Source organism: Lynx rufus, unplaced genomic scaffold (genome assembly GCF_022079265.1).
Source record: "Lynx rufus isolate CCGP_SWC_20201006 ecotype Redwood Valley unplaced genomic scaffold, mLynRuf1.p SCAF_8, whole genome shotgun sequence".
NCBI lineage: Eukaryota > Metazoa > Chordata > Mammalia > Carnivora > Felidae > Lynx > Lynx rufus.
Window position 1 is genome coordinate 101,169,261 of NW_025814896.1, and position 27,326 is coordinate 101,196,586.

Here is a 27,326-nt window from a genome sequence, read left to right on the forward strand (position 1 = left end):
GCTTAACCGACTGCGCCACCCAGGCGCCCCAGGGAAATGAGAGTTTAAATTGTTGATTATTTTTAACAAATGGTAATGGCTTAACTATTTCCACTTAGGCTTATCTAGTTGCAAGGAATTTGAAGTTAGAGCAGGCATAAGAAGACTGAAAGCCAACAAGTTACCTCAAGCAGTGTGACATTATTTGAAGTATGTGTGCCTGGGAACTCAGGAACCACCTCACCAGCTCCATCCCCCTCCCAAAAATAACCCCCAGGTCTCAGGAACGAACAGAAATTGTAGGGTGTTCCAAGATCCAAGGCACCTCTAAGGGCCTCAGGAGCAAAAGATGCTAGATTTTTAGGGTTGGGGGGTCTGCCATGCACGTGACTCATTTTCTGCCCCCATCATAATCCTAGCTCGTACCTTTCGGGTTGTTTTCTGCGTCCTAACCCTCAGCTCCCATCTCCAGGCTCCAGTTGCCAAGAGTCTCTAACTGGGCCAGCTTATCTCTTTACACCAGGTCTTCTCAGGGGTCATTGACCGGTGTCAGGAGCCCACCCTGCCTCAGTTGGTTGTGTTAGCAGGTTCACATGGAGCAGTTTCGCTTAGAGGTGAGCTTGGGGTTGTAGCACACATCTAGTATGCTAGGCTTATTGGTTCATAATAGTTCTGTTTCTTGGAACAGGATTTTTATAGGGAGAAGAGTAAATCAGCCTTTCTGTATGCCCATTCATGAAACGGAAGAGGCTTTACACGTGAGGACAAAAACTTCTTATTCAAGAGTTGAAAGGTACTGTATTTTCTAAAAGATGATTTATCTACCAGAGATTTCATGTTTTTAATTGTGAGGATAAACATTTTCCAAAGGCACATTGTAGACACTAAGCAAGAGTTAAGCATTGTTCATTTGAAGAGGGCTGGGTAAGAGGCATTAAGGAAAATTCTCTTCACCGTGTGGTTAAAGCTAGGGCAGTGGTTCTGAGCTGTCCCATCAGAGTCATCTGGGAAGCATTTTCCAACAAGAGAGCACTTGGCCTGGTTGAAAAACCACTGTAGATCTTAACCAACTTACAATGGGGTTACACCCCAGTAAACCTATTGTAAATTGGAAATATTGTTAAGTCAAAAATGCATTTAATACACCTAAGCTACCAAACGTCGTAGCTTGGCCTAACCTACCTTACATGTGCTCAGAATACTTGCATTAGCTTACAGTTGAGCAAAATCATCTAACACAAAGCCTATTTTATACTGAAGTGTTGACTGTCTTGTGTTTATTGAATACTGTACCAAAAGTGAAAAACAGAAAGGTTGTGGGTGAGGATGGTTGTAAGTCTATCCGTTGTTTACCCTTCTGATCACGTGGCTGACTGGGAGCCTCGGCTCGTTCCCACTGCCCAGCATCACGAGAGAATATCTTACCACATATCACGAGGCCAGGAAAAGATCAAAATCAGAATTTTTAAAAGTACGGTTTCTACTGAATGTGTGTTGTTTCACACCATCATAAAGTCGAAAAATCTAAGACCATCGTGAGTCACGGACTGTGTCTATTTAGAATTCTGCCTCAATTACTACTTCAAATCCTTTAATAGTTGATGATAAGATGAAGTTTCTCTATTGTTAATAAAATAAGGTTAAAGATAACCAAGTTGAAATTCTGTGGCAAGTCAGGCTAGGATTATGAGAGGAACTTCTTGAAACCAGTGCGTGTTCCTTAAAAGGAAAAGGGGTGACAATAGAGTGTTCCAAAACTAGAAGGCCACCTGTATGTCTGTTTATGTGACCAATTAATAAAGAGCAGACATTTGATTGGAGATGAGGTAAGACTGCAGCATGCAGTGGCATTCTGTTTTGATGGGTTTTCATTTTCTTGTAGCTTCTGACATGGCAGAATCTAAGCACTTACAAGGTTTCCACATCACCTCTCACCCACCCAGCTCCCGCCTCCACTCACCCCTGGTAGCAGGATGGAACTGGTACCTGAAGAAGTTGAGGAGGAGGCCACTTTCCCACTGCCTCTGTGACTTCGCTAGTGCAAATACAGACAACAAAGCTCTCAGTTATAGGGGCCTCAGAGCACCTTGGTTTTTCCCGTAGACCCAGGGTAGGAGGGGTAGAGACCAGGACCGGCAGCCAGACCTCAGCATCCAGACACGGACTGAGGTGTAAGGGCTGCCACACTTGTGATTTCGGAGAAAGGGAATTTTCGTGTATATGACTTTTGTTTTATGGGTAGCAGGGCTTATCATCGACACTGATTTTATACTCTGACAACCAAACATCTTTCATTAAAGAGCCTACTGAAATGGCACCAAACTTTATGTGAAGGTATAATTTATTGAATACCAACTGCGTTCCAGCATAGGGATGGGCATATAAATACAAAACTGAATCCTCATTTCAACTTTGCAGGGGAGGTTTTTTCTTTAAGTTTATTTATTTTTTTAGTAATCTCTGCACCTGTTGTGGGACTAGAACCCACGACCATCAGATCAAGAGTCTCACACTCTTCCAACTGAGCCAGCCAGGTGACCAAGGGAGATACTTTTTAATCCCTGGTTTAGATTTGAGGAAACTCCAGCTTATAGAAGGTTAAATAAATTACCCAAAATACAGCTAATAAGTCACAGAACCTAGGTCTAACTTCTTGGAATCCTATGCATTTCCTGGAGTCTTTTAACATGAAAATTCGTATCTAAATCAAGTGACTATGACCTAGCACTATAAATACTAAATACTTATTCATGACACTGTACCAAGTCAGCCTTTGCTTTTCTGTTATTTGTCAGTTCTTCACCTGGTTAATCTCAGTTCTGTTGCCATTGGACTTGGCTCAATAAATGAATAAATGAATGGAGTTTTAGCCTTTCTTTCCACCTCTTCGTCTTCCTTTCAGCCTTCTGAATGTGGTCCTTTATCTGCTGCTGCTTTCTTTTATAGCCCTTATGCCAACCATACAGCATATAAGACTATAAAGGCAAAGAAAATGAGTGTTGCATTTTGATGCTTCAAATTTTGTGTTCAAGTCTTTGTGACCACCCAGTAAAGCTTATATGTGCCTGTTCATATTTTTTTTTAATGTTTATTTTGAGAGAGAGAAAACGTGTGCACGTGCCTATGTGAGCAGGGGAGGGGGAGAGGGAGAGACGGGGAGAGAGAATCCCAAGCAGGCTCTATGCTGTCATCACAGAGCCTGACGTGGGGCTCGAACCCACGAACTGTGAGATCATGATCTGAGCCGAAATCAAGAGTTGAACGCTTAACCAACTGAGCCATCCAGGCACCCTGTTCATATTTTTAAGTAAACTTTGCACCCAGCATGGGGCCCAAACTCAGGACCCCAGGATCAAGAGTCCTATGTTCTACCGACTGAGCCAGCCAGGTACTCCGCCTGTTCTTTTTTTTTTTTTTTTTTTTTTTAAGATTTTTTAAAAATTGTTTGTTTTTGAGAGAGGGAGAATACAAGTTGGGGAAGGGCAGAGAGAGGGAGACAGAGGATCCAAAGTGGGCTCTGCACTGACAGTGGAGAGCCTAATGTGGGGCTCAAACTCGTGAACTGTGAGATCATGACCTGGGCTGAAATCAAGAGTTGGATGCTTAACCAACTGAGCCCCCCAGGTGCCCCAGCCTGTTCATATTTTAAAGACAAGGGCTGCAGCAGTATTAAGAGCACCCATGTCACTCAGTGCTCCTCTGCACATTCTACCCTCTTCTGACCTGCACATGTACTCCCTCATTTGCAGGCGAGGGAACAGGTACCAAGAAGGAAAACGATAGACCAAATTTCTGCTTGCACAATTAAAACTGCTTACCAGATGAGCTGCTCTATTTTCATAGCCACACAGATTCCACTAGTGACTTTTAAAAATGTAAAACATACTACCAGGTTTATATTTACATGATCAACTGTTTTTCAAAACACCCATTTTAATTTTTTTCCACCACAACAATTCTATGCAGTAGGCACGGGGCCAAGGCACCAGGCCAGTTAATGACTGAGCCCTCAGCTTCTAAATCCTTGCTACTTTCCACATTTTAAAAAAGTATTCTCCCTTTCTGGAGCTCCTGGGTGCCTCTGTTGGTTAAGCATCCCAACTCTTGATTTTGGCTCAGGCCGTGATCTCATGATGATGGGATCAAGCCCCATGTTGGGCTCTGCGCTGAGCATGGAAACTGCTTGAGATTCTCTCTCTCCCTCTCTCCCTGCCCCTCCCCCCACTCAAGCTTTCTCTCTTTCAAAAAAATAAAAATAAAAATAAACATTCTAAAGTATTTTCTCTTTCCTCATAAGCTCGACATTACAAAGATGTTTTTTAAAAGAAAAACGTTAAGACTTTATTCAAGGTATATATCAGGCATTGTAACAAAACAGCAGAACTTCAACCTTTGGAATACTGTAATTTTACATCCCTTTGATGCACAGTCCAGTATACTATTTTATCACAGATCATTCTATAGGGACTACAGGAATAAACTAGGGAAACTGCACAGTCACAACCGAGAACGTCAGCTCTTTGAGTGTGTGCCGTTTGAGAATGAAGTACATCCTTTGCCGTTTCCAATACTGTGCAAGGCGAGGACTAGGAAGATACTCAGCTGTGGTCATGGTGGACAAGCACTGTTATCACAAACACACGGACAGTTTACACACATTTCAGAGGCCAGTGAAGTGAGCAAGCTATTCACACAAAGCCAGGAGGGATTATGACTCCATTTCCTAGTGTATAAGTACACCACCCCATCTTACCTCCTCAGAAACAGAACAGGTGCTCAACGGCAAATAACTAAAAGTTATTACATGAAAATTACAGACTTTCAAGCTAGCATTTTGTAAACAGCCTATGTCTGTAAATCAGGAAATTAAAAACGTTCAGTTATATCCTCTAGACAGAACACCACAGCACTACATGTACACTTGGAGGCATTCACATTTTATGTCAGTCCATACACAAATATACAGCTTGTTGGATAAGTAAACACATTTTGCCAGAAATATGACAGCTACTCTCATTTGTACAGTGAGTGTTTTTAAGAGAGAAACCAACTCCCTAATCAACACTTGAAGGAAAAATAGTTACATTTACATTAAGACAGCAGTTTGGATACCTTTAAATTTTTTAAATCTTGAATGAGCAGTAATACAGCATGTCTGAGAGTAGAGTGCTTCAAACTTGTTTTTGGCATAGTTGAGTGCAAACTTGATAGCTTGTACTTGTTAAAACTTTACATTGTAAAATGGTGAAAATATAGTTTGTTCACGAAGGATCTCTGCTGCTAAAGGCATTTATTATTTTGGCAAAGAAAAGAAAAAAACACTGCTAAAAAGCTGCTTAAGCTGTTTCTGATAATTCTGGGTACTCCCAACTAACAGGTAAATACATTTAAAGCATATATTTTTCCTCTGAAACTATTCAGTGAGCTTTAAGAAATTAGATTTTCTGTCTTCCCTAATGGGTTTAGGGATTGGTGGGTGTGGGGGAAAGATCATAAAGAGCCTATGTTTGCTCTCTGAACCACAAATTTGCTTTTAGGTTTGTTTTCCTAAATCCCATTGTAAATTACAAACTCACCTTCAGAGGAATTGTGGGAAGAAGGGATTTAAGTGTGCATATCTGGCAACAATCAACTTCAGGTAAAACCCTTTCTCGGGTGGCTAAGGTCCAGCCAGTGTGCCATCAGCAAAGACTACTGATATATGTTGGTGTATGTAGATCAGTAATGAGACGGTCTTTAACTGGGCCTGTTTATAGCCGGTTGACAGCAAGTTCTATGTGGTACATAACACTAATTCTCTAGTCATCAGGGCATATCTATGAACAAACACAATCCAAGTATTATAAGTGACTGGTTTGTGACCACTGCATGCATTACACTGAAAGAAAACACCAACTCTAAGCACAAATATACAAGTCCTACATTTTAGGCTCAGCTCTCCAAGGGGGTGGGGAGCAGCTACCTCGGACTGAAATGCTATGTAAACCAGATTCTTCTTTTCAGATAAAGTTCTCAGTCTAAGTAGAGAGTCCCCTTAGCTAGTGCTCTATTATACTAAGCGATCTCGGCTTGCATAAGACGTCTGGTAAGACGCGGAGTGCCCATGAGTGCGACTTCTCTCGTTCACATTCTGCACAAGCCGGGAAGGGTGTGAGCCACAGCTGCCCAGGGAGCTGAGCAGCAAGTCAGTCCATAAAGATCTCAACCTCTGAAACCTTTCTAGAACCCAGCATTTTGACAGGTGTCTCAGACGTATTTGACAGCATATCTGAAACATAGTTTTAGGTTTGTTTTGGGTTGATTGGTCGGTTTTTGCTTACTGTTCTCTTGATCAAGTGCTCAGATTATAGGCTCCTCTACCTGGGGAAATAAGTCACAGAACTGGTTACTATGAAGGAGAAACAATCATTTGTCAAGCACTGATGGAACACTTAAAATGATTCCTCACAACAGCCCTGTGAGTTCACATCCCCAGGAGGTTTTACCAAAGGTGAGCCACCTGCCTAAGCCATTGGTACATCCCTCGACAAAATTCAGAAGCTCTTAACCCAGAATCCAGGGGGAGACAAGCTTCTTGTGACCTCTCTTATTCTGGGCTGTTCCCCTGGCCTCATTACACTCGTGTCTGTCAGTACAATATTGTCTGTTCATTCTAAACGTCTCTGGTCTATTGACTTAACATCTATCTGAAGAATATGGACCATCGTCCTACAGGAAAAGGGCTGTTTTACTGGAGTTGTATTTGGAAGCTTTATAAGCACATCTGAGACATTCTCTAGAATCAAAATAATTTTTTACATATCTCATAGTTTTCTTACATATCAGAACCTCTGGCAGCCCTTGCAAGTCCATTACATTAAGCCAAAAGCCATAAATATGTACACCGTAGTCCAAAGTATTAGTACCAAGAACAAAAAAAGTTTAAAAAAATTGCTTTGTTTGCATTTACAGGACTAAAAACGAAGTATGCAACAAATAAATTACAAATGTACATCTCAGCAGTGTGAGGGTGATCTCTTATATTTCTAAAACCACACTGCTGACAATCCAATTGCAGAAAATTACTAACCTCAAGACTTAAAGGTCACACCCCCCCCCCCACACACACAAGCTACCTTTCCCTTTAGCCTCTCCCCAGCAAAATAAAGAAAAGGAAAATAAAAATCTTAAAAGTGTAAGAGGAGAGAGAGAAAAGGCTGTGTCTGTGAGGCTGCACACTCAAAGCACGCCAGCTTGCGGATTTCTATGTTATTAGTGACTAGCTCTTTAAGGCAGAGAAGAAACATTCTGTGGGTCCGGTGCTGTTGGCTCATCTCACTCACGTGGTTTCAGTGGCTGAGGATGAGGTACTTTTCTTCCTAAAGCGGGATCGAAGGACTCTAGGCGGTGCCTGGCAGAGAAAACACAAAAAGGCATCCCTCAATTTGGTGTATGCATTGAACCTTTAAAAAAAAATTTTTTTTTGAACATTTATTTTTGGGAGACAGAGCACAAGTGGATGAGGGGCAGAGAGAGAGGGAGACACAGAATCTGAAGCAGGCTCCAGGCTCTGAGCTGTCAGCACAGAGCCTGACGCGGGGCTCAAACTCACAAGCCGTGAGATCATGACCTGAGCCAAAGTCGGACGCTTAACCGACTGAGCCACCCAGGTGCCCCTGCATGGAACCTTTTGAGGCGAGCACCTGTGTGCATTTTGTGTTGAGACACACAACTCCTTTGGTACACGAACACTTGTGTGACACAGTTGGCTGGGTGGAGGGCTCACTCCTAAGCAGGAATCAGGGTCACACCCCAGCATCCTGAAGCTGAGCGCCTCCCTCCTTCTTCATGCTCCCTAAGTCCCTGAGTCTTGGGAGCAAAATGACCCTAACAAGTGACTCAGCACAGAGAAATGCCTCCCTAACTCTTCCCTTGTCTTTGTTATTTCCTTTGGGAACCAGCCTCATATTTCTAGGTACGTGCTAAAAATTTCCATCACCAAGTTTCCGGTGTTCTTTCTGGATGTGAAATATTTAATGCACAGCAAGCCACACAGCAAAAGGAAACACTGTCCTTAAGTATAAAGGTTTCCACCTCATCTCCCCTACAAATGACTATCAAGGGAGCCCTCCTACCATGGGACACACAGATCACAGAAATTCCTTCTACAATGAAAGAAAAAGAAATTTTTCTCCTGGCATAGCACTCAAGGCCGGAGGGGGCGGGGGGGTGGGGAGGGGAGGAGGAGGGAGGAGGGAGTGCAGTCACACAACTGGCTCCAAGCTACCCTCAACCCTTGTCTCTGTCCACTTCCCTCTACTAACTTTTGCTGTGGCATCCTTCCACACCTCTGTTCCTTCTGACCTGAAGCCCTTCCCGTCCTTCTCTGTCTTGCTGTTTATTGTCCTCTCTAGCACCCAGCTCAAAAGTCACTCCTGAGCCCCTCTCCTCACAGCCCAGTGACACACAACCAGGGTCACCTTTGTTCTCCTAGTGTTTTGCACACAAGAGGACATCAGGGGACTTTGCATCCTTGGCAGAGTGTGTTTGCTCTGGTCCCTGTCTCCCCCTCCACACTGTGAACTTCTGGAGGGCAGGTCCACATTCGCCATTTCCCAGTAAGTAGCTCAGTGCCTGGAAGGCACACAGAAGGGAAGGAGGGAGAAAGGGAGAGAACAAAACAGGAAATAGGAAGGTCTGGTCTTCCACATCCCCAGTCCCTCACATCACCATTTTGACTAGGAAATGTTTACCAGCCACCTCTGGACTCAGAGTAAAAGAGGAATCAGGGAAACCTACCTTTAGAAACCTGCCTTAGGCTGTTTAAAGTAAACAGTAAAGCAGCTTGTGCCATTTTAACACAACAAAACCAAAATGGCAAAACCCTTAGACCCTACGATGTTTTGGGCACCTTCCATGTGAGAGCTGAGCCCCTCCCCCTATCATGGGTTGGCTCAGGCTGTGTTGGAGCGAGAACATCTTTTACCAAAACCTCTAACTTCAAAATTGATCCGTATGTGCCCCACCCTTGGAAAGGAATCTGATGAACTCTGTGTACACTCAGTGGTAATAACCACGGTCCTAGTCTGAATGGGATCGATAGGTCATGGTGCTTGAGTAGGAGAACATTTCAATGCATCCCCTCAACTAAGTCTCATGGGGTCCCTATGCTGAGGACAGGGGGACTCCCAACTTGCCTCAGATGGACTTTCAGGCCACAGTATTTAGCAGATGGGGCATGGGAGAGGAGATGTGAGGGGCAGAGAGGAAGGCTAGGGGGTCCCCAATTCTGCCAGCTCCACACCTGAGTCTAAGACTGGTGACTCCCTACCCACATCACAAAGCAAGGCCCCAAGGCTCTAGGCTTAGCCCTCCTGCTGCCAAAACTCCATCCACACCTACAACTGGCCATAGTACATCTATTAAGTATATTTGATTTAGGTCGCTTTAGAGGGCTGTGCCCTTTCAGTAACATTTTATCGATATTGGCTTTATACTAGGCACTATTGCTGTGTCTTGAAGATACGATGACGAACATGCTTTATTTACAAAAACTTGTCAAATAACACATTTTCTTCCCCTAAAACACACATTGGGGTTGCTTTTCATTTCCACATCATCTTATGTTAGTAGTTGTAAATTTTTGATTTCTTAAAATTTTTATTAAAAAGTTTTTTAATGTTTATTTATTTTCAAGACACACACACACACACACACACACACACACACACAGTAGGAGCCGGGCAGGGAGAGAGAGAGGGAATCTGAAGCAGGTTCCAGGATCTGAGCTGTCAGCACGGAGCCCGACACGGGGCTCGAACCCACGAACTGCGAGATCATGACCTGAGCCGAAGTGGGATGCCCAACCGACTGAGCCACCCAGGAGTCCCAGTAGTTGTAAATTTTTAAATCTTATTCTAAATGCTAGATCACCTCTCCTATTTCTAAATAAAATGAGCAGAGTCTTTTTCACCCCTCGGCCAGTCTCTGGATGCTACCTAGTGGTCTGTCCTGTTTGTTTGATGGGGAGAGATCTTCCTACCCCAGGTGCTCGGGAGGTGCTGGGTGCCCCAAGGGATGCCACTCCTGGGCCCCCCAGGTCTCCAGGGCAAGGCCCTTGTGCAAACACATGCTCCACCACACAGCCCCAGACACCGTGTACCTCCAGGGGGAACTCCGTCTTTCGAGGCGCCTTATACTTGTACATGAAATCCAGCAGATCTTCCTCCTCCTCATCCGAAAATGCCAATGGGTTTTGGACCTCGTGGGGCTCCCAGGCCTTCACACCACCCTCATTCACATCTCCCTCAACCACTTAATGTCCATTTACAATCTATACAAAGGAGACAAAGTACAGCAGGGAGGGATCAGCGGAGAAAGGAGCCAGGAAGGGCAGGCAAGGGCAAGGTTAGGCACACAGCATGACGAGCCACGCCTGTTAGGACAGCCGAGGTCCCCGTGTCTGAAGAAGCAGCCAGTATCCCCCGGGCCTCCCTGCAGGCTGGTCCAGGACTGTGAGGTTCCAACTGGAGACTGGCAGGCACTGTGCACAGGAACAAGCACAGGCTCCGGAACCTGATAAGCTGGTGAGCAGAACCGATAAGCTGCCAAGGGAGGTGGGGGCACCGCTGCCCTGGGACAAGGAAGATGCTACCTTAACTGAGAGGTGTCAAACCCTGCAGCTTGGACATGTGACGCCACACCAAAGAGTGCTCAGGGGAAGAATCCCCTCTAGAACGGATCAGTGCGGTGATCTGAAGAGGGGACTAGAGCTCCCTCTCTTACACAGACGAGCCATGTTGACAGTGCATTACAACTGCATACTCAGTTCACGTGTTCTTCAAGACAGGATGTCAAATGCCAGGAAGCCTTAACAGAGAACCTTAAGTGAAGTTATGTAGATGGTTCATTTCAAAGGCCAAGTCCTAAAGAAACAAAAAAGCCTAGTGGAAAGAGAATCTAGGAATACCCTTCCCTCCAGAATGACAGCAAGATTCCTGTTTTAATCTGCCTTGGCTAAATCCACAGGAAAAACTCCAGAATTAATTCATGTCATGGAATGCACAGGTTTTTTTTAAATGTTCAATCCTTAAGCAAATTCCACGTCCTCCTATTTAAGCCGAGATATAAAATATTTCCTGCCCATACCTGGCTTATCTGACACTCAAAGACATATCTTTCTAGGTTTCATATATTGTTTTTACCTAGAATCACAGACTGCAGATGTATGGGGCCCTCAGATCATCCGGTCAACAGCCCTAAGGCCTGCAGGAGAAAAACAAAAAAAAAAACGGACCTCTTTCTGGAACACCCTGCTCGGGAACACCCTGCTCCTGGAACGCACAGCCATCAATGTGTTCTCTCCATCAACACACAAGTCACTCGACTATATGAGCACCAGGTGTGGGTGAAGCAAAACTCACAACAGACCTTAATCTCGGGCAGCTTTTCCAGGTACTGCTGCTGTATTCCCAACAGCCAGCAGGAGGCAGCATGAGAGCTCAGTTGCTCGTTTGTCTTCACCACAAATTGCAAAGCAGAACTGTAGGCTGGGAATGCCCTGCTCTGACAGCTCCTTGGTAAGGGCCAAGATGGAGCTTGTTAACCTTCCTTTGATTCTTTTGCTCTGTGCATCCCCCAGCCTGGGGGGTGGGGTGGGGTCAGGTTGTCCTCTGGGCCCTTCTTCCCTTGCCCAAATCAGCTGCACCCTCAGGACTCTGTTGAACATGAAGGCTGTCAACTCCAGGGAGCCCTCCCTGGCCTCCTCACCCTGCGACCACAACTGCACGTGGCATCTGTACCACGTGACTTGCGTGGCGTGCCCGGGTTCTCGTATCGGCCTCATTCTGTCTGCCTCAGCCTGACAGAAAGCATCTTGAGCTTTGGGGACCGTGGCTGATCCTCGGTGCCTCTGAACACGGATGCAGGGCTGGGCACCCAGTGGCTGCCCATCCACTAAAGCAGGTGGAATACAGGCATCATCTGAGAGCTTAGGTCTCATCCCCAGTCAGACCTTGACACCCATCCACAGAGAAATTCCTTCAGGACACAGGTACCTCTTGCCTGACAGGAGGAAAAAGAAACAGGCCCACCCAGGGCCAAAAGGCCTCAGACCAGGACAGAAACCGCAGAAGCAGCCTGGCCAGGTCTGCCTCGACACGAAACTGCATCCTGGGTGTGGGCCTGGGGACTGGTTGGAGTCTGTGCCTCTGCACATGGGGTTCCCTCCAAATTTTGGTCCAGGGCTTTCCCTGTGCTGTTGCTATCCACTCCTTAAGACCCAGAGACAACCTGTGTGGGGAGTGACTCTCACTGAAGTTCATGGCCACAGCAACCACCTCTAAACCTCAGGTGATGGCAGCCAAGACCTTGAGCCTGCAAAGCTGCCACCCTGGTGCCCAAGGCTGGGCAGCCTCTAGGAAAGGACAGGAGTCCCTGCTGCTTTCCGCGGCCTTGCCTGACGTTCTATAAGAGTGAACGTGTCAGCAGGACCACAGCGGGCTGGCACGCAGCTCCACATCTGCTCTCTGCCGGGGGCGGGGGGCGGGGGCAGGGGGCGAGGAAGAAACTGGCTGAGTCTCAGAGCCCTTGGAGGCCTGAGTAGATGTGTATGCACGGAGCCCAAGGCTTCCCCACCCCCATAGTGCCAAAACACCCCCAGATTGTTAACCACCAGGTTAGCAAACACATCCCACACAGCACACGTTAGTGGGAGCCATTAATGGAAGTCAGCAAACGTGTTGAAGGAGGGCACACCCGTCTGGAACACTTACATCCGCATCCCCGACAGCCACCGAGGAGAAAGAAAACAATATTCTGTTAGGGAAGGGTCTCTGGGGAGGAGACTCACACACACGTGCGAGCGTGCGTGCATACGCACAGATCCACGCACAGACATACACTCACTCGTTTCCCACACTCTAAACCTCACACAGCCACTGCTGCTGTCTGAGGAAACGCACTGCCTGGGGCCACTCTGGGAAAATGCAATTCTCTCTCTCTTTCAGTAGGAGGAATACAAGGCATGACTTTGCTTTTTTAAAATGAGGCCCCACACACTTGATTTTTCTATTTTAAAGGGAAAAAAATCCATCTTTATGACTAACTCCAAGCAGTAATACAAACTTCAGTTCTACATTACATCAGGGCAGGTAGGGAGAAAAGGGACAGGAAAGAGCTGTCGGGCGGGAAGGAGAGAGATTAATAGAAAGAGACCCGTGCAGGAAACAACAGGGAAATGGCTGACAGAAGGGAAGAAATGGAGCTGAAGTGGGGAGAGAATGTTCTTGTGGGCTCTGAGATGCACAGATGAAAATCATCTCAAGGGACCAGGAGGGGCTCTGTGACCAAAGTGTCTGTGACCCCCTGAAACCCTCTCCCACAGCATCATTGCCGGAGAGCTGGCCTCCAGTCCCCCAACACCATTTGCTGACACCTCACACCGGGCACCCATCACTTGCAGAGATGGCCACACTTTATGGAGGAGGGGACTGAGCCCTGAAGAGCTGAGGGACTTTCCCACTCTCACAGACGGACGAAGCTGGTCTTGCAAGCAGACCTTAGGGAGACTGGGAAGTGGGGGACAACTCCAGGGCACTGGGTGTTAAGAGGGCCTGAGAAAGGGAGGGCTGGAGCAAAGGCTCCCAGATCACAGCTCTGAGCAGGGCCACCCCAGCCCAAGGCCCCCACCCAGCCCCACCTGCTGCCCACTCCCCAACACCCCCATCCTCACAGCTCCTGGGGAGAGCAAACTCAAATGCCTACAGTCAACTGCAATTCTATTTAAATGCACTGGAAACACAGCCTCTGATTTGGAAACCGTCATGGGTCACAAGAGGTGAGGGCTTCCCAGGGAACAGCGCAGAGCAGTCCCATGAGGAAAGAGTGGAGGGGAAGGCAGCTGTAGTCTCCCTGGTCCTCCAGGTGGTAATATCCCAGAACTAGAGGCTTTCAGAATGGCTCGAGGAATTTACAAACTCAAAACTGGTCAATAGTTAGAAATAACCACAGTCGCCTGAGGCCTCTGGGACCCCGCTCGAGGTTGTTCCCCAACAACCAGTAGGTCCACCAGGTCCAAGCATTAGCCTCTAGCACTGGAATGCAGCCCCTCCGTCTGTTTCTTCCTTTTGAAAACTGAGATATAACATGACATCGTGTTAGGTTTAGGTGTACGACATAATCATTTGAGCCATATACATATGTATATATACATACACATATACGTATACATATACATATACATATACATATACATATACATATACATATACATATACATATACATCCCTCTGTATCTGATGTGGACCAGGAGGCCCCTGAGGGACACAGAGCTGGTCAGAGTTAGAGCCAGGTTAGCACACTGGTCTCCACTGTCGCCCTGCTCAGAACTCCTTTGACAGTCAGTTCACATTGGGTTTATGGTCTCCAAAACCCCCAGGTCTTATATAGACTTTTAAAAGCCTTAGTGTCGAGAAGCCTTACAAATGAAGAAATGAAGGGGAAAGAGGACACTTCTTAAATGCAGCTCATGTCCTCTACTCCCACCACTGCAGGAGGGACGGCCATGCCTCTGCAGCCCCAGTGCTAGTTGCACAGGCAGTGGTGGGTGCCGTGCCTGCCTCCTCCCCCCTACCGCCCCCCCCCCCCCATGCCAGCCAGCAGCTGCAGATGGGGTGGCCTTTTGCCTTCAGAGCCAAAGGCAGATTCTCCGTGGAGGGGCCCTCCATGGCAGGTGAAGGGGGAGCTGGGTCTGTCCAGCACCATCCCCAGTCCCTCACGTATCTAGTCAAGGTTAGGGAAGCAGCAGGAGCAGGGCAGGAGAGAACACGGCCAACCGCAGGCGGCCGGCCATGGCTGCACCAAGCCATAGTTCGCTCACAGGGAGGGCAGCCGCACCGGGAGACCCCAGGCTCATCCCCTCTCCCAGAGGCTTTCTGGCTGCTCCCAGCTATAATAAAAAGCCTTTTCACAGACATTTTCACAACCACACAGTGAGGTGGGGAAGCAGGACCTTTATCTCTACTTTAAGTTGTGGAAACCGAGGCTCAGGTTGGTTAGGTGGTTCACGCACAGTTACAGAGCTAGTAAGTGGCAAAGCAGGACCAGGGCTCCCTTGGCTGCACCTGGACCAAAACCCCTGGAACTACAAGGCTTCATCGCTTCAGAGGACCTGGGTAAGTTCCTGTGTCCTCATCACCCACAGCACAAGGAAATATGACTCTGTGGCAGTTTTAAAATATCTCCACACATTTTTTGATACTCCTCCCTTCGTGAGGTGGAGATTAATTCCCCTCCCTTTGAGCATGGGCTGGACCTAATGACTCACTTCCAACAAACAGAAGAAGGCAGAGGTGACTTCAAAAACTAGGTCCTAAAAGATACCGTGGCTTCCTGCATGCCCTCTCTCTGTTGGATCACTCACTCTGGGTGAAGCCAGCTGCCATGTCGTAAGGACACTCAAGCAGCCCCAGAGAGACCCATGTGGTAAGAGGACCTGAGTCTGCAGCCAGTAGCCACAAAAGAGCTATCTCAGAAGTGGATCCTCCAGGCTCAGTCAAGCCTTTATGTGACTGCAGCTCCGGCCGACATCTTGACTACGCCTGTTCACAGACCCTGAGCCAAACCACCAGGTTAAGAGGCTCCTGAATTCCTAGCCTGCAGACACTGTAAGATAACACAGGTTTGTCATTTCAGGGGGTTGACCTCCTGACTCCTGCCACGCCCCCCCACCGCCGCCCAAGACTATGCAGCTGAAAGGGAGCCCCAAGGTCAGGCGCCAGCTTATGGTTAGAACCTCCTCCTGAGGCGAGAGTCCAGCACGCTGCACAGAGGCTGGCTGCTTACTCACCTTTCCGGGTCCTGCAGGTAGAGCAGCAGGTACACACTGTGGGGATGGGGGACATCATCAGTGACACCCCTTACTCAATGGGAACCAGCCCCAGCAAACAGGGAGGCCCCAGTGAGGTGTGGGGATTCCAGTATGTTCAATATAAGGGCCCTGGGAATGCGGGTCTCTGTAGAGACACCAAGGTGGGGGAGAAGATCATTCTAGACTCAGCTTCCCCTCGGGTGCTAGAAAATGCCCTTGCCTGGCCCACACAGGTCAGTCCTTATATCCTCTGAGAAATAATTCTAACCGCACCTGCTTACACACCCCTCCACTCTATGCCTTCCAGTTCAGAAGGATTTCCAGAAACCCTTCTCAGACTGACCTCTGACTCCCCAGATTGCTTGGTATCAGTCATTCAGTCAAAGGCCTAAGTGACTGTTGCCTTGTACACTCCACTGGTCTTGGTGCACATGTGGGCCTTGGTATACAGTAGGTGCTTACTAAATACAAGTTGACTGAGTGTCTCCAAGTTCATGGGACGCATGGATCATTCTTTTAACACCACCTCCACTCTTCCTGGGGTTCAATGCCAGACTTCCAATAAATGGTGTCTAAGATTCTGTAGGGAGGGCGATATGTTTCTGCAAATTCCATATTGTTATTTTACACCATGGGCATGTATTTTTGTTTTACATATATTGTTACATTATATCTCACTGTTTTGTACATTTTTTCACTAGCATCATGGTTTCAAGAACGTATTGTACATTGTATGTACATTTTAACCACTGCTGCCATACAGCTTGCTGGGGTCCAGCCACCACCTCTGACCTGTCCACCTCCAGACTGCCTTCAACAACTGCCACCTGTCCAGGGTTTGCAAATTCTCTTGTTTGCTCTCCTCACAAGCCCAAGACACAGGCTGAGTAGGGACTACGGTACCCGTTTTCCAGAGGAGAAAGCTGAAGGGAACAGGGCTCATCTTCCGTGCCAAGGTCAAATTCCCCGGTAGTGACCACCTGGGGTGTCATTCTGAGAAAGGTTTGGAGGCCGAACATAGGCTCAGTGGGGACAAACGTGGTAGCTGCTTGGCAACATGTGCCTCACCTGCACTGCTCTGCACAGGCCTGCTGTCGCCCTGCCAGGATGGAAGCCCAGACTCAGGCCCTACCTCACCGCGCCCAGTGTCCAAGGCCCACATAGCGGGTAGGGAGGGCATACAAACCCTTGCAGCTGGGTCTCCTTTGTCAGACTTTCTGCCAGGTACATGGACCCCCAACTGCCCCAGAGCCTCTGATCTGGGTGCTTTTGCCCCACCCATGCCCAGGTCCTGGGTCATCTTTCACCCGTCTTTCGTTCTGAGAGGACTTTTATTTTAGGTCCCAGAACAGCTGGAGTGAGCGCCACATGGTCCCCGCCCTCCCTGCTGGGTCAGCACCTCCCTTCTCTGCCCCCTGGAATCACAGGAGCTGTGGCCCAGGGTGAGCAGGGGGCAGCGCAGGGTCATGTTGCAGCACAGCAGGTTCTCTGGTTCTCCACGAACTCTACCTGCTCACCTGCATCCAGGGTGACCCCACAGGTTCGCTGCTCCACTGGCAGAGGGCATCACTGCCAATGGAAGGCTGCAGGGCCAGCGCCAAAACAAAGCATCCCAAACCGTTTCTACTCAGTGCTGGTCTGGGAAAATGTTCAAAGCCCAGGAGACACTTCCCATCGCCTTCAGACCTCACCAGTTCCCAGTTCTGAGGCTGCCCTAAATAATCCACCAGGAGGAGGTCTGGGCAGGAGGCCTGGATTCTGGTCCTGTGTGGCCTTGGCACAGTGCATGACCTCTCTGAGCCTACTTCTTCCACTTGGTTCACTTTATAATGACAACACAGAATCACAGAGGGAAAGGGACTGTGGAGCCACCTGGGCCCCACTTGCTGGCCAAAGCAGGAAGACCTCCCTAGAGCCGCGGTGCGTGACCATTCAACTTTGGTTCGGGCCCTTCCAATGTCAGGGACCTTACTACCTCACAAGGCAGCCTACTTCTCTCTTGGACACTTTCATATGAGAAAGTGCTTTCATAGGTGAGTTAGATAACAACAGGAACAACAGTACCAGCTACTACGTAGACTGCGGGCATGATCCTAAGCACGTTTACGTGGATTATTTTATTCAAATCCTCACAACAGTCCTACAAGTAGGTATTGTCATTCCTTGTGAACAGATAAGGAATCTGAGGTTCAGAGAGGGCAAGAGCATGCCCAGGTCACACAGCTAGTAAGCAGCTACCCTCTTAGAACTTTACCCAATTTTATCTCATTGGTTCTTGCTCTACCCTTTAAGCCTCACAGAATTGGGGCCTGTTTTTCTTCCAAATAACAGTTTTCATTTGAGGCTCTGTGGCCAAGGAGCTGACCAAAGGTGGAGGTGATACCTAATTCCATTTCACGTTTCTATTCCTGAAACAGTGCCCAACAGATCAGAAGTTGTAGATGCTCAAGGAAACCTAGATGGTCAAGGGGTGTGCAGAGAGCACCATCCCAGGAGTAAGGAGGCCACAGGAGAATGCCAGTCCATGGGTGACCCTGGTGACAGTTCCCTTCCCTGGGCCTTGGTCTCTTTATTGGTAACATCTGAGGATTAGACTGAATGATCCCTGAGGTCTCTTCCTGCCTGGACTTTTGGGATTGCATTCTAAATTCTCCTGAGGGAGAGTTCACTCAGGAGATAGCCCCTCCGTGAGGTGATCCTCACCCTTACAGCCAAGCGTCTACCTTTCCAACCTTGCCAGAGTTAAAACATCTCCCCTCAGAGAGAAGCCACAATGTTCAAACCTGGGGCCAGGGTGAAGTGGGGTGTTCTGATGAGCGGGAACACCCAGGAGGAAACTGATGGACACCTGGCCTGCTGGTCTCCCTTCCCTGGCAGGGAATATGAGCCATTATTCCCAGGGCGGCCACAGGACTCCTTCTTTCCCATCCCTGTCCAAGACCCCTAAAAGCCAGGTGGGGTCTTTGAGGCTCAGGGTCAAGATGCCCCCTGCAGGGTGCACCTCACAGCACGGGATCAGGGTCCAGGGGACTCACATGTCCCTGTTTCTGTGTTTAAGAGCAGGGCAGCCACCAGGTACATGTCACAGCCAGAGACTCCAAAAGGGTGGTCCAGTTCCCATCCTCGAGGCTCAATGTTCCGCCAAGGGTGAGGAGTAGAGGTGGCGATCCAGAACTGTGCCCTATACCCCTTTCACTGTTAACCCTCTGCTGGCAGCAGCAGTGCTCAGCTCCTGAGAGCCAAGGTCCCTGGAATCTCTCCAAGGAATGGCCTGGGAAAATATGAATCCTGGCCCAGCTCCCTCGCCCCTAATCTATGCCCCTACCCTCCATAAGCCTGAAACCCACTAATGGATCAGACATCAGTGGGTCCCAAAGGGGGCTGCACCTCAACACCACCATATATGGGTCTCATCCCAGATTTATTGAATCCTCTGGGGATGGGCCCAGGACTCTGCATGTCTAACAAGGTCCCCAGGTCAAGCCTAATACAGGGAACCTGATGCCAGGCACTTGACAACCAGAGGTAGACATCAGGGACAGAGGTATGGTTTCCATAAAGCTGTGGCCTCTGCAGGAGTTAGATCTCAGAGCTAGTGTGGTCTTTGGCATGTAGGGACTGAGGGTGTGCATGGTGAATGGGGGCACAGGGATGGGAGCAGATGGTAGAGTGACAGGAAACATTCATGCAGGGAAAAGGAACCACAGGAGCCACAAGCCCTGGTTGGGCAGGAGGAGACACTCAGGTAGTCAAGACAGGTAAGCCCTCCTAGGAGTATAAGGTCGGAGAGGAAGAGAACAGAGAAAGCTGTCTTGGCCCACGTCCAGCTGTGCCCGTTGCCTCCAGGCTTGGTTCACACACTATTCTCCACCCACCCCCAGCCCTTCAATAATCAGATAGAAGAGGCAGAACCCTTTGATGCAGGAGGCCTAACCCTGGCCCCTGTCAGAGTCCCCAGGCCAGCCTCGCATCCTGGCCAGAATGGTGCTCTGCCTCTTGGCTGTCCTGGCATGATCTGATGGACATCTGTGTTGATGGCTACTCCGGGTTACGTGCCACATGGTGGATGGGGCCTCTCTCCGTGAAAGCAAGGCCTGTGAACTGGAAAAGATGAAAAGTGAAATGATACCTACCTGAGCTGCCGGCGCTCTCAGAAGCACTCCTGGACATCTTAGGCTGGCCATGTTTGCCGCTGGCTCGCCCAGACCCCTGTGGGGGGGGGCTGGAGGGGGCAGGGGCACCGTCACCCCGGATGGTGGTGAGGTCCTGCATGCTGAAGCTCCGGAGTCTCTCCGATAAGGCACCCTGTCCCTGGATACAACACAGGAAGGGGGCACACGTCAGAGGCCTGCCCCACAGACCATAGGCAGTAGTGGGGGTGGGGGGAGTGCAGACACAACAAAGGCCAAGAGGAAGTTCTGACAGTCGGCAAGGTGAAACTCAAGACCTGGAAGGACTCTGCAGAGGGGCAGGTGCCTGGTGTACTGGCTGGAAACACTGAGAGGAGCAAGGCCTGGAATATTCCAGGGCCTCCTGTGGGTCTCAGCCATCGTGCCTCTGGCTCCCGGCTCCTTCTCCTTCATTTTAAAATTTTTTTTTTAATGTTTATTTTTGAAGGAGAGAGAGACAGAGCGTGGCGGGGGGGTTGGGGGGGGAGGGCGAGGGGAGAAGGGCAGAGAGAGGGAGACACAAAAGCCAATGCAGGCTCCAGGCTCTGAGCTGTCAGCACAGAGCTCGATGGGGGGCTTGAACTCATGGACCACGGGATCATGGCCTGAGCCGAAGTCAGACGCTTAACCGACTGAGCCACCCAGGCGCCCCTCCTTCTCCTTCAGATGCCCACATCGCATGATGAGCTAGAGCCACAAACAGACCCAGGGCGGAGGAAATGACTGCGACCTACAGTTCCTACTCTTGAGGGGCTGTCTGCTGCTTCTCTGGCTTCACATAAATAAAAGTCCCTACATAGCCACATTTTTGCTCAGTTTCCAGTACACAAGAATCTGGTCAGAAAAATCAAAACCTAATAATCAATGTGCTCAGTCCTTAGACTTTTCAAAGGAAATAAAAATCAGCCGGTATTTTTAAAAAATGTATGACAACAGCAACTTCTTTTATCTGTTCATGTTACTGTTTATGAGGGACATTTGTTCCCACTCTTGCATTTGAGCTTCATAAAATACCCAAAAGGTAATGAATCAGGAAAGAAAAAACATGACATTAAAAAAAAAAAAAAAACCTGCTGACTGTAACCATTTCATATTCTGAGAGAGTCACAGAATTCATCTCAGGGGAAAACTGTTCTTTTGTTTAGGAAAGCGGGAGATCAATCCATTATACTTTTATGAAAGGGAAGGTCCTTGCTGTCTGGATGAGAGAATCTGTGTCACAGTGAAAAGGATCATAATGAAGGCTCAGGGAGGGGGCATCGCCTTAGGGGTGCCTCGAGGCTGGAGAGGGACCTTGTGTTTGGAGGAGAAGGAACTTGAGAGGGGGCTGGGGGCTGGTAGGAGACTGGGGTTAATTGAGAATTGGGTTGGGATTTGAGCAAAAGGTGACAGGCAAGTAACCACCAAGCAAATCAATGAAGTTGGGCATCTTCAGAAATACTGGAGGGCGTGCAGACTTCCCACAGGTACACGGGACAGCAGAGGACAGCGGAGGAGGTATTTTATTAGGATAATGAAGGGAAAGTGGTCCTAGAGGGCTGGACTACTTGGGAACAGTAAGACACAACAGATATAATAGAACCAACAAATCAGCACAAAATAGGTGGGAACAGCCAACAAGAGGGCTCTGGGTTGGGGGTGGGTTTAATAAAACAAACAAGGGCCACAACATGGCAAAGGGGTTGGAGGACTTTTTTCATTTTACTTAAGGAAAAAAAAAAAAAAAAAACAATGAAAATGGCCAGCAAAGCACCGCAGTTCATAGAAGTGACTAGTCAAAGGGCCAGTTAGATAAAGGAGCAAATGCAAATGCAGAATGAGTTAGTTAGAGGGAAGGGGGAAAACAAAAGGAGCTTGCAGACAGGTCTAGAAGAAATGTCAGAATAAAACAAAGATGCATTAAAATATGAAAAAGATAAGTTCTCAACATACCAAAGATCTAAAAACGTCTCTAGGAAACTAAGAGCAAAAAGAAAACTATTTAAATGATCAGATCTATACGATCAGAATTATAAATCCAGACAAAGGAGTGTTTTATGTTAAAAAAAAAAAAAGAGATGGAAATCACCCTCAGACACCCCTCTGATGTCTGATGATGGCCAAGGGGTCTGAGGCCTCACCTTCTAGACATTAACAGCTGGGTGGTCTGTGCCATGAAAATGAGGTGAGACTAGCTGCCCAGTATAATCCCCTCCAAAGCTATCAGCCAATGATCTATGATTATTTAACTCAGAAGCACTTAAGGTGACATCTAGAATTTAGAGGGGCGCCTGGGTGGCTCAGATGGTTAAAGTGTCTGACTTCAGCTCAGGTCGTGATTTCGTGATCCATGAGTTCGAGCCCCACGTTGGGCTCTGTGCTGACAGCTCAGAGCCTGGAGCCTGCTTCAAATTCTGTGTCTCCTGCTCTGTCTGCCCCTTCCCCCAATCTAAAAATTAATGAACATTAAAAAATTTTTTTTAGAAATGAGAGGGCTAAGGAACAAAAATGAGTTCTGAAAAGAGGCAGGAAATATTAACAATGACAATGGAGTAATTCAGTGTCAGGTTCACATTCAGAAAGGCTACCCAGTGGTTCACTTTCAGTCGTCCTCCCATTCAGTCACTTTTGTTCAACAATTATTTATCAAGGATGTTCTCTGGGCAAGACACTATGCTAGGTGTTATTAGGAAATACCAAAAATAGAGTTCGATTTCTGACAAAATGTAAAAAGGCAAATGTACAAATAACCACACAGCTTGTGCCACACCTGAAGCTCCACAAAGTGACAATTAAGAGCAATGGTTCTGGAGTCAGACCTAGAGTCAAATTACAGTCCTATCACTAAGAGCTGGGTGACCTTAACCTTTCTCCACCTCAATATTCTCCTCTGCTAAGGAGCATCCACATGGCAAGATATAGTGAGGATTACATGAGATTATGTCCATACGATAGTATAAAGCCCAATGCATGGTAAACGTTCAAAAGATGCCAACTATGATGATGGTGATGATGGTGGTTGACGATGAGCATGAGGATGATATGCTGCCTGAGACACGCGAGTTGCTGTTGAAATAAAAAATAAAAAGACCACATCCGGCCAAAAGGACAAGGAGGGGCTTCACGAGCCCAAGCCCAAATAAATGGTCAGGGACTAAGTCCATCAATGTGCCTGCCAGCTCCTGCCAATGTTCAGCAATGTATCCGAGAGCAAGCAGCAACAGGCACCATACATGTCCTTTTCAGTAAGGCACTCGAGTCCACTCCCAGAAGCCAAGCCAGCCTAGCCCCAATATCACTAACATCATGAAGACTGGAAGTGGCAGAGGTTAGCAAAGAAAAGGGGATAATAATAGCTCTGTATCAACACAGTCCTGACTCAGACGAAATCATAGCAGCATGGGCACAAGGATCTTGAAAACAAATTAGCCTTTATCTGTCAAAACATTCTGAGGTGGTTAGAATTCATATGGCTCTCTCATTTGTAAACCTCTCAGCCCGTCTCCGTCTCCTCTCAAAACCTCATTTCCATTCATTTTCCACAAACCCCAATCCACCCTGCCACTTTGGCTCTGCTCTGGAGAACGTCCATTTTATTATTCTGGGAACAATCAAGAATTGTTCACTGGTACTCTGCAAAACTGGGTTCCTTATTTGGGAATACAAATATGGATCCCCTAAGTTTGTTAAAGCTTAAAACCACATTCTCCATAATTCAATGAGCCACATCACCACATTAAAGCCTTTAAAGAGTCCTATACTGTTTCAGGTTAACTCACTGTATCTCCAACGAATTTGACCACACTGGGATATACTGTTAGTTGACCATCCAAAAGTCACTCCCAACCCCATTCTTGACACGATGAAAAAAAGAAAAAAAAACAGATTTCCCAATCTCCCTTGTAGCTATGGATGGCTATGTGGTTCAATTCTGGCCAATGGGAGGTAAGGGAAATTTGCTAAGGGATTTCTGGGAAAGGCATTTCTTTTCCCAATATGCAGGAGAAAGGCCTGAACCTGCTCCTTGTCTCCTGCCTTTGACTGTGGTGGAACTGCCATCTTGTGACTAGGTGACTCACAGAGACATCCATTTAGAGCCCTGACATCTCTGACTCACCGGAATAATGACAGTACCCGCTTACTCCTAGACTTCTTGTGAATGATCTTCATCTATTTCAAGACATATATTTTTTCATCTCTGAAATTGAGGTGGGTCTTAAAATTGTTGTTGCCTTGACATCATTGTCATTGCCTACACATGAATGCATTTGGTTGTCATCCCCATGGCATGAATGGACAACTGAACTGAATTGAAACCATTCAGAACCACCCACAGAAGAAATATGAGTCCAGGTTGTCTAAAACACACTCCATTGACACCTCTGGTAAGATCAAGAAAGTGGCAGCATCCACACTGGCAGAATGGTTATCAGCGGCATGGATGAAAATCCCAGAGACAGCAGCCAGCTGTGTATTACCAACGCTCTGGAAGGTGGAGCGTGATACAGCATGGTCATAAACAGACACTGACGAGCTCAGTTGAAAAGTGATTCAGAAGAGTGAGACTCAGAAACTGAAAAATCGAGGTTAGGAAGAAATTCAATCAATTTATTGTGCTTATGTGCTCCTTTTAATGTATGTGCAAAGTGATACACACAAAAATCTATGTCTAAACAAGTCTAAAAGGGTCCTTTTGATAAGTAGAAGTAAAAATTCTAAGTGGAAAAGGATTAAGCCCTAATTTGATTGGCAATATTTTCCTCCTTTAGGGGTAGATAACAATGTTATCTTACATAGTCTTAGAAACTATCCCATTCTTTTTTTAAATAGGCTTCATGCCCAATGCAGAGCCCAACATGGGGTCTAACGTGGGTCCTGAACAGACAACCCCAATATCAAGACCTGAGCTGAGACCAAGAGTCAGACACTTAACCAACTGAGTCACCCAGGTGCCCCCAAACCACTGCATTTTAGATTCAATACAATATGGTTGCACTTCTCAGAGAAGTTTTGTCTGACCATCTCCGCTCCCTGTCGTATGCTTTCAGTGAAGTCTGTACTTCTTTGTAGCACCTCACACAATTACATTTAACTATTGGCATTGTTTGTTGGTTTGTCTTCCCCTCCAGATTGTTTCATTTATCGGTGTCTGCCATGTTACCTGACATACATTAGGGCTCAAGGAGTTGAATGAGTGAACATACAGCCATGTATTGAGGAATTTCCTCAGTAAAGAGCAGTAACAGGAAATCCCCACCCCTACCCCAGTGCATCGGCCAGGGTCCCATACCTCAAGGAGCATTCTGTTGAATAGGGACATGTGCTCTGTCCACAAGGAGTATATGAGAAAGGCCAGAGGGCTGGAGCGTACAAAGGACAGACAGTGTGCATTGCAGCAGCCAGACATACCAGAGGAGACTACGTTTGACCTGGCCTTAGAGGACTTGGGTAGGTGAAGATGGGGACCAGGTGGAAAGAGAAGTATATTTCTTGGTCATCCAGCACTCAGAGCTGCCCATTCAATGACAGATGAGGTCTTTGCAGTTTTGTCTGCTAAGGGGATGGGGGTCCAGTTATACTGTGTTAATGGCCAAATGAATGCATTTGTGAAAGTGCCTGCTGAAAGGTCACAGGGTTTCTTTTAAAACAGCTGGACCAGTGGGGGACGGGGGCAGGAGTGACACATACTCTTCACTGCATGCCCTCTTTTGTGCTTTTGGAATTTTATACCATAAACATATATTACCTTTAAGAATCATTACCACTTCATTTTTAGAAACACTCATAGCACTTTCCCAAGATCACCTTGAAGATCCTATATTGTAAATATAGGGCTTGCATGATGCTGACAAGTGCCATCTAGACCAAAACAGAATGACATGAGACTACTTAAAAAAAAAAAAAAAACCCAAAAAACAAAAAACAAGATTAGAACAGAGAAGGAAGAAGTGGTGCCTCCAGAAACTGCAATATATTAGCTGTCTAGCCCCAAGAGCCTTGTCTCAACTCTGTTATGAGGGGCCTTGACCAAGTCACCTTGGTCTTTGTCAGCTTTGCAACCTCACTGGGAAATTAAAGCACTGAACAAGATTCCCTTCCAACTGGAAAATTCTAAGTTCAAGAATCTGTGACCCTCTTTGGTGGTTCATTATCTGGCTCTGATTGCAATTCCAAAATAAGGGTTTTTAGAATTAGTTGAAAATCTCTAGGATAATTGTTGGGTCTCCCACAGTAACTCTGTGTGTTTAACATGTGTGTGTGTTTAAAATTTTTTTTAATGTTTATTTATTTTGAAAGATTGAGAGAGAGGGCAGGAGGGGCACAGAGAGACAGTGGTAGAGAGAGAGAATCCCAAGCAGGCTCCACACTGCCAGCACAGAGCCCAACGTGGGGCTCGAACTTACAAACTGTGAGATCTTGACCTGAACCGAAAGCAAGAGTCAGATGCTCAACTGACTGAGCCACCTAGGCACCCCATGTGTCCGTGTTTTGAAAGTCCTGTATCAATTTCCTCCCCAGCCAACACTCAGTTTAGAATATGAGCCATAGGAAAAGCTAAGGATGTGGGGGCCCTTTCATGAACCAAGGTCAGCCTACTTCAAGTACATCTGAGTCTGTCCCTAGAGCTGTCATGTCACAAGTCAGCACTGTCCTTACCAGCCCACCTCTCAGCCTACCACCATATAATCTGTTGTACTCTTGACCTCTTCATTCCCTAGATATTATAAGCATGTCTACCCAGTTTTGTTATTGTTGCTTATTTACATGTTGTTTTAACAGACCCACCTTGCTGCTTTCTGGGCAGGTCAACACAGGGCCTGGTGATTCTTTCAGGGTGCTCCTAGAATCCCCAGAAATCCCACAGAAGTGCCTTGAGGCAAGGGAGGGTAATCCATTCCTGATTGTTCAATCTTTTTTTTTTTTTTTTCTGGCTAAAACTCTTAGAAAATTAGACTTCAAGAGGTAAACTGTGTCACTGAACTTTCTGAGATCTTTAATTTCTAATCTTTCCCCCAGTTGGTAAGAGATGAGGAAGCCACTTAGCTAACACACTGCCGAATTCTGTATGTTTTGATGTTTTTCTTCTTTTTTAAAAAAGAAGTGTATGTGTGTGTGTGTGTGTTTTAAGTAAACTCTACCCCCAACGTGGGGCTCAAACTCATAACTCTGAGACCAAGAATTACATGCTCTACCAACAGAGCCAGCCAAGTGCCCATTTTGATGTTTTTCTTAGTAAGGGGAACGGGTGTGTTCCTGGGAAAACCCAGACCTTTACTAATCTGGTATTCCGAGTAAAATAATTTACCACTAATAGGATGCCTGCCATGAGGGCCCACAAAGCCCAGATGCAA

The 27,326-nt window shown here is 47.1% G+C and overlaps 1 protein-coding gene across 1 annotated transcript in view; it reads right to left on the minus strand.

Annotated features, from left to right (window-relative positions):
• Positions 1-4,294: 4,294 nt before the first annotated feature.
• Positions 4,295-27,326, minus strand: part of REEP1 (receptor accessory protein 1) — a 62,697-nt gene continuing 39,665 nt past the window's right edge. The window contains exons 8-11 of the mRNA XM_047069200.1: positions 19,960-20,137; positions 15,806-15,841; positions 10,121-10,272; positions 4,295-7,369 (exon numbers count right to left, since the gene is read on the minus strand). Coding sequence (XP_046925156.1) covers positions 7,298-7,369; positions 10,121-10,272; positions 15,806-15,841; positions 19,960-20,137 — 438 coding nt within the window. The 3' untranslated portion in view covers positions 4,295-7,297. The remainder of the gene's footprint in view (positions 7,370-10,120; positions 10,273-15,805; positions 15,842-19,959; positions 20,138-27,326) is intronic.